Below are 7400 nucleotides of genomic sequence, written 5' to 3'. Positions count from 1 at the left end.
GTCAAAATACGTTAGAATGACTGCAAGACACGCAAGAACATAGACGACATCTAATAAGTCTGGAAAAAAACAATTTAACTAATATAAACAACGTAAAATAACAACAGAAAGACGCTAAAGCCGCGAACGAGCGCACAGTGACCGACAGTGCCGCCTTCCAAACGGCAGGCGGCAGTAGAGAACGTGGAAAGGATTTTATTCTATTGTTCACTTCCTGTCTGCGGGTTAGAACGTGGAGCATCCTGAAAAGGTAAATACAATCATTTCAGTAGTGTCTAATGAACTAACCATAGAGTCTGTTTACAGTTTGTAGTTGTAGTAAACATTTCCCCCCATCTGTTTTTGTGTTTAAACATTTATCCCCTGTTAGCTGCGTTTGGAAACCATCTAAGTAGCTACTTGGCTAGCTAGACAGCATTGTTGAGCGGGGATTTCTGAACGTTTAGGACTTATCTTTGTAGGAAAATGGAAGCGACTACCGAGGAGTATCCGCAGGAGATAGACGAACAGCTGACCACCTTCAATTCTTCGGTGAATGCGGTGAAAACCATGCTGGAAAAGCTGATGTCCATGTCCAGGAACGACCTGATGCAGAAGGTGACGCTTGTTGACATCCATAGTCTTCATTTGTACCAAATCAAAGCCACAGTTTAACATAGAAAATAACGATACTTGTCACATGCATTTAAAGAATCAGGCGGGCCACCTTCAAATTTGTGGTATTTGATGGTATAATGTTTTAAACACGCACACACACATACATAGAATACTCACAAAACATTACGAGTATTCGGCTTTCGCGTGAAATTCCAGGGTGGACCTAAAATGCAGTATAACCTTTACAGGTGAACTTAATGTGACCTTCTCTAAACCTTTGAATGCACAAGTCCAACTGTTCAAGGTTTCAGTCCTTTTTGCACAACCTGCTGTTCTTTACAATGAAGCTTAATGTCGAAGTTCACAACAGGTGTTTGATCCATGAATCAACCAATACATTTCCAGGTTCAATCAGAATTAGTATTGAAACAGTCCTTCTCATCATGCTGTTCATATTGACTTTTTCAGACCAAGAGTTGAACCTCATAACTCATCAACAGTACCTTGCCATTGCAAGGCTTCAGACCGGAGGTTCTTAAAAAGAAGTGGCCACTGAGGTTAAAGTGTCACAGAGAGTCATCAGCAGTTTGCAACAGAGATATAGAGAGACTGGAAGAGTCACAGAAAGGCATAGGAGTGGACATCCTTTGACCACATCCCACACTGATGACCTCTTTATTGCGAAGAGTGCCCTGTGTAACCGCATGACGAATGCTACTCAACTCCAGGCACATTTTAGGGATATTAGAGGCAACCAAGTGTCATGTCAGACCATTTGAAACCGTTTACATCAGCCTGGTCTGCGTGTAGAGGACCTGCAAGGGTACCTCACCACACCTACAGGCGCAATGATCACCGTTTCATCATGTACGGTTCAGCGTGACTGCGCTGAATGAGGCACCAGTGGGCCTCAGTGCTGTTCTCTGATGAAAGTCTGTTCAAGTTGAGCAGAAATGATGGCCGCAAACAATGAGACATCAAGGAGAGCGCTATGCATCAGCCGCTGTTTTCACCAGATGAGCCCTTGGTGGCGATGGTGGTGTTACAGTGTGGGCAGGTGTGCCTAGTCAATACAGAACTGCCCTGCACTTTGTGAATATGCCCATTCTATCTGAATTACATCATTAATCCTGTCATTGTGCCCCTGCATGAACAACATAGACCTAACTTCATCTTCATAGATGACACTGCTGACAACACTCATTAGGGATCTGATAATGGCTAAATTTATGTGTACAAAATCATATACATGCTGTTCGAAAAAGCATCAGATTTTTACGTTTCTGTCCAGCCGGTCACCGGTCAGGGTCGGTTAGAATGAAAATTCCCATGATTCCCCCTGCTATTTATCTATTTCGGGTGAAATAACCGTCACTACTTGTTTCTTTGCAGCTGGATCCTTTGGACCAGGCCAAGCTGGATCTGATGTCTGTCTATACTCTTAATTCATTGTTCTGGAGTAAGTCATTTCTTTATTTGTTTGTTTTTGTTTATAAATGTTTTTATCATGTTGACTTGATAGAATGTAAAACCAATGCCCAGTATTGTATGAATCTCTTACGTAGAAGTAGCCTATTACATCTATGCACTGCCCGGTGTAGGCTATACAAATATCAGCATCTTTTGCAGGCACTATTGTTGCAGTTTTTGTTCGGGGAAGAAATGGCGTTAACTTCCATTGTTGTCTGCAGTGTACTTGGTGACACAAGGGATAAACCCAAGAGAACATGGAATCAAACAGGAGCTGGTATGTGCTTTAACATTTTAAAACTGGCTGTGTCCACGATGATCTTGTAATTACCCTCATTCGGTTTTCAATAGGAGCGCATAAGGACTTACATGAACAGAGTCAAAGAGATCACTGACAAGAAGAAAGCCGCACGTCTAGACAAAGGAGCTGCTTCACGTTTCCTGAGGAATGCCCTTTATGATCCCGAGGACAAAGAGATTAAAAAAGCAGCATCCAAGAAGGCAGCTGATACGGCCTCTGAAGTTCCACGCAGAAAACGGCCCAAACAGAGCTGATCCTCCAGTGTGTCCTGAATAGGGGTGATGGATACTGAAGTAAATATTCAAACTGCAACGCTAGTTTTAAAGATAAGATGGCAAATATTTGTCCCACTTTGGTGGAGTTTCTTGGAATTCAATCTTTGGACAGCGATGGCCTTGAGCCAATCCTCCAGTGTTCACTGGATGTTTTTGAGATAAAAGCAAAAAGCTTTTTCATCTCCTCAAGCTGTGCTGCTGTTGGGACATTACTTCATATCTCTTTGCTTATTACTGATGCCATCTTTTTAATTTGTGATTGTTTTTTTTATATATATTCATTGTTTTTCCTGTTAATTCTTAAATCCACAGAAAATATTTTTGATGATCGGGGTTCAGGTGCTTGTTTTGTGCTTTTTGGCCCACATGTTTATTTATGCCTGAAACCCCCAAATAATACAAACAAGTCATAGAATTTTATTGGTTGAAGTGGTTTTATTTTTGTACTTTAATATCCAACCTTTAGGTTTGCAGATTCCATATTTAGGACAAACAGTTTCCAATCAGTGGCAATATATAAACGTTAATGCCTTAGAAATTATATGATATATAGGGAAGCCCAAAACTATTCATACTCCATGCAGACCAGGGTTAAAAGTAATCTTTTAATTTTAGCAAGATGTTTCTTCTGGCTGGCCCTAGTAGTAGCATCGGAGTGGCTCAGGTTCAATTCAATAGAGAACCTGTGAAGGGAACTAAAGATTAGGGTGATTGCAATGAGGCCTTCTGACCTCAAAGACTTGGAGCTCAGTGCAAAAAAAAAAAGAAGAAGAAACATTTAAAAAGCTGATAAGCAAATATAAAAATGCTTTGGTGTTCTGCCAATAAAGCTTTTTTAGTTGATGCCCAAGAAGGTTATGAAATGTTTTTGACATTTCTGAAATAAAATGGAAATAAAAACAAATAATTTAGTTTTTCAAAATTGATACTCCATTGTCTTCTAATCTTTTGAGGGAGACGTAATTGTGGGATTATCATGGAAAATTGCGATGAAGATATTGATTGTGATAACCGTACATTTTTCTGACTTTTGTCTTTACAAAATGTCTCTAAAGCTCTTAGTGAGCTTTAGTATCTCAGGTTTGATAAAATATAATTGGCTTAAAGAGCAGTTAAGAGTTCTTCCAATGGGCCCAATACATTATTGATGCGCAGAGTGTGGCTGCATGACTCTTGAAATATAGTATCCTACCAAATACTGCACTCAAGCAGTCCTTTTCCATTGTAATACTGCACACAATGACACTGCAAGAATGTTTGTGATTCTATATATTGTGTAGATCTAATTTACTAGGCTACAGGTCATTTTCTATTTTAAGATTCTCTTAAAGACCAGGATGTAGATTCCCAGAAAACATCATGTAGACTTATTACCTGTGGTGGGTAATGTTTGTTTACTGTGACTAGCCGTTGAATCTATGGTCCACTAATGCTTTACTTTTTCTAAGATTGGGTTTGGACTCTACCAGTTGTTCTCGATGAGAGATTGTTCACTCTGCAGTGGAAAGAAATCAAAGTATTTTGATACAGGCATGGCGAGATCATGCAGACTAAGTAGAAAAAGCTTAAATTATAAATTGGAGTTTTTTGCTATGAGGCAACAGGAAACCTTCACACCACCATTCACTTCCTAGATTCTCAGTTATAAGTCATAAAAGCTGTAAAAAACAAGATTTCAGTCATCAGTGGAAGCAGAAATGCTGCAGAAGGTTGGCTGGGAGCAGCTGGAGGCTCAGTGTTCGGTTAACGGACTCAACAGCAAACAGAAGAGAGTGATGGAGCTGTTTGAAAGATGCTGCCCGCTAAACAACATCTGGCCATTATAGATTATGGTACATCCTAATTAATGTGTCTTGTAAAAGTATTCACTCCCTTTGAAACTTTTCACATTACAAACTGAAACTACAATGTAATGTGTTAGAATTGTATGAATCTAGAGAAATACAAAGCAATGCGGGATTATGAAGTGGAAGGGATACGCGATTTTTAATCTTTTTTTTTTACAACCTGGAAAGCGCCGCATGTGTTGCGTTCACCTCCCCAGAGTCAGTACTTTGTGGAACCTCCTTTTTCTGCAGTTACAGTCTACCAGCTTTGCACATCTACAATGTTTGGCCATTTTTCTTTTCAGAGGAAACAGAGAGCTCTGACTGACTGGTTGTTCCACTTTTAAGTGTTTTTCAGATTCCAACTGGTTTTGTTTCAGGATCACACTGGATTTAGCTCGCTGAACACATCATCAACACAGAGAACAAGCAAACTCCATGCAGAGAGACCCCCGGCCAGGAATCGACCCTCTTGCTGCAAGGCAACAGTGCTACCAAGTGCACCACCGTGCAGTTTGCCTCCATGACTAGTAGTTGTCTTGTTGGCAGATTCTCCATCATCAGCTGTGGATCTCTGCAGCTCCTCCAGAGTTACCAGGGACCAGACTGATTAATGCGCTCCTCACCTAACAGCGTTGGCCGATTGCTCAAAGCTTAGGATATGGTGTTATAGCATTGCCTGCTTTAAGCTAACCCCCAAACTTTATCCTTGACCAGTCTGCTGTTGTATTTGTGTCTTCATTAAGTATTATTTACTTTTATACGGTTCAAACTGAATTTTTACAAGCCACATTAAAAATGTTGCAAAAAAAATTCATTTTATCAGACTTAGGTCATGCTTATGTACGTAATTTGTAGATTATTATGATGCTCTGCTTTCTGGTTCTCCTAAAAGAAGTTGAGCTCCATTACATCTACTTCAGAGCTTAGCAGCTAGAATGCTGACGAGGACAAAGGGAGCTCACGTCACAGGGTTTTGAAAGTCTCTGCATCGGCAACCTTTCCATTTTAGAACGGATGTGTTCTTACTGGTGTTTAATACCCTTAGTGGTCGTAGCCCACAAGTTATTAGAGTTGCGCATCAAAATCACCACTGATTTTGACGCGGGGGAGCTGGTGCCTATCTCCAGCAGTCTATGGGCGAAAGGCGGGGTACACCCTGGACAGGTCGCCAGTCCATCGCAGGACAACACACAAACAACCATGCACACACACTCATTCATACACCTAAGGGCAATTTAGAGTGACCAATTAACCTAACAGGCATGTCTTTGGACTGTGGGAGGAAGCCAGAGTACCTGGTGAGAACCCACGCATGCACAGGGAGAACATGCAAACTCCATGCAGATAGACCCCCGGCCAGGAATCGAACCCAGGACCTTCTTGCTGCAAGGCAACAGTGCTACCAACTGCGCCACCGTGCAGAGTTTATCTGTTCTTTCTTTCTAGGTGAAACGACCAAAGGAGCTACATCCATTAACATTTAAAATGAAAGATGACAAACAAAATTCTTCCCCTTTTCAGAACCAGAATTTTTTTGTGTATTTTTGTTATCAGTTATGGAGGGGAAGGCAACGTTAATTGTGTGTCTGCAAGTCAAATCAATGAGTCCTCTGTGTAATAAGAGAGTGACAAAGAACCACTGCTAAATCCACAAAAAGAAACCGAAGATCAATTTTCGGCCACTCCTCGGTGAGCAGTGGTCTCAGTCTGGCCACCCCTATGAAAATGTTCTGGCATTGCCAGGGCAGCCAGACTGCGCAGGTCTTCTGGAAAGGGTCTTTGGGTTGGTACCTGGAATGAAAACTAAAACATAGGATGAGGCGTCTTTCTCCTGCTACATCCCTCAGCTGTGAAACAGCCTTCCTGAAGACCCGTGGAAACAAATTTATGTAGATTATTAAGGAAAGACTAGAGATGTTTCCTTACTAATCAGCATGATTGTGTTTCCACAGTTCCCATCCCCTATAAGATGATCCACATGGCACTGTCTTTCAGTGTTTAACCCTTTCTCTCTCCTAGACATGGGAATTGACTGAACTTAACTGTGACTAACTCTATGTTCTCTCTTTCAAACTCTAACCTTGAAAACTGGCTCAGAGTTTATCTGTTCTTTCTTTCTAGGTGAAATGACCAAAGGAGCTACATCCATTAACATTTATTTTTCCTTCCCATAGAAAGTACTCCTGGATCAGTGCTTCTGTGTTCTTTTTGTGTCTCTGCTCTGTTCTCTCAAACCCCCAGTCGGTTGTGGCAGATGGCCGCTCACACTGAGCCTGGTTCTGGTTCTGCTGGAGGTTTCTTCCTGTTAAAAGGGAGTTTTTCCTCTCCGCTGTCGCTACATGCATGCTCAGTATGAGGGATTGCTGCAAAGTCAACGCCAGTGACTGTCCACTGTCTCTACATGCTCATCCAGGAGGAGTGAATGCTGCAAGTCACTGACTGGATGCAATCTGCTGGGTTTCCTTAGACAGAAAAACGTTTTATCCAATTTGAATAAATAACTGAGTCTGACTGCACTGTTCAATTTGTTAAGATTAACTGGAATGTATGAACCTGACTGTTGTGAAGTGCCTTGAGACGACATGTGTTGTGAATTGGCGCTATATAAATAAAACTGAATTGATTTGAAAGTATAATTAGTTGATTTATCTCTGTTTAAATTCCTTGTCTTAATATAGCTAATATTATTTGTTTTGTCTTAGTTTACTTAGTTTGATTATTTTAATCTGTGCCTTTAGTGGTTCCATGTCTATCCTTTTGTTTTTTACCTCTGTAAAACCCTTTGTGTTATATAGTGCTCTATAAATAAAGTTTGCTTTATTGAATGATAATGTTCTCTAACAAACCTCTGAGGACTTTGTTGAAAAACTATGTTCACACTAAGACTAAATTACACACAGGTTGACTTTATTTACTTATTACATGATG

At 40.7% G+C, this 7400-nt stretch overlaps 1 protein-coding gene across 2 annotated transcripts; it reads left to right on the top strand.

Annotated features, from left to right (window-relative positions):
* The first annotated feature begins 103 nt into the window (after positions 1-103).
* c1d (C1D nuclear receptor corepressor) lies at positions 104-5691 on the top strand. 2 transcript variants are annotated; one of them, XM_047351140.1, is made up of 6 exons: positions 104-250; positions 462-597; positions 1990-2056; positions 2289-2344; positions 2419-2661; positions 4850-5691. In XM_047351140.1, the coding sequence occupies exons 2-5, from the start codon at positions 466-468 to the stop codon at positions 2620-2622; spliced, it is 459 nt and encodes a 152-aa protein (XP_047207096.1). In that variant the 5' UTR covers positions 104-250; positions 462-465; the 3' UTR covers positions 2623-2661; positions 4850-5691. The 2 variants fall into 2 exon arrangements, with proteins under 2 accessions (XP_047207096.1, XP_047207095.1); XM_047351139.1 differs by lacking the exon at positions 4850-5691 and having other exon boundaries at positions 105-250; positions 2419-3063.
* Positions 5692-7400: the final 1709 nt, after the last annotated feature.

The sequence above is a fragment of the Girardinichthys multiradiatus genome, chromosome 22 (genome assembly GCF_021462225.1).
Source record: "Girardinichthys multiradiatus isolate DD_20200921_A chromosome 22, DD_fGirMul_XY1, whole genome shotgun sequence".
Classification (NCBI taxonomy): Eukaryota; Metazoa; Chordata; class Actinopteri; order Cyprinodontiformes; family Goodeidae; genus Girardinichthys; species Girardinichthys multiradiatus.
This window is presented reverse-complemented; position numbering and strand designations above follow the sequence as displayed.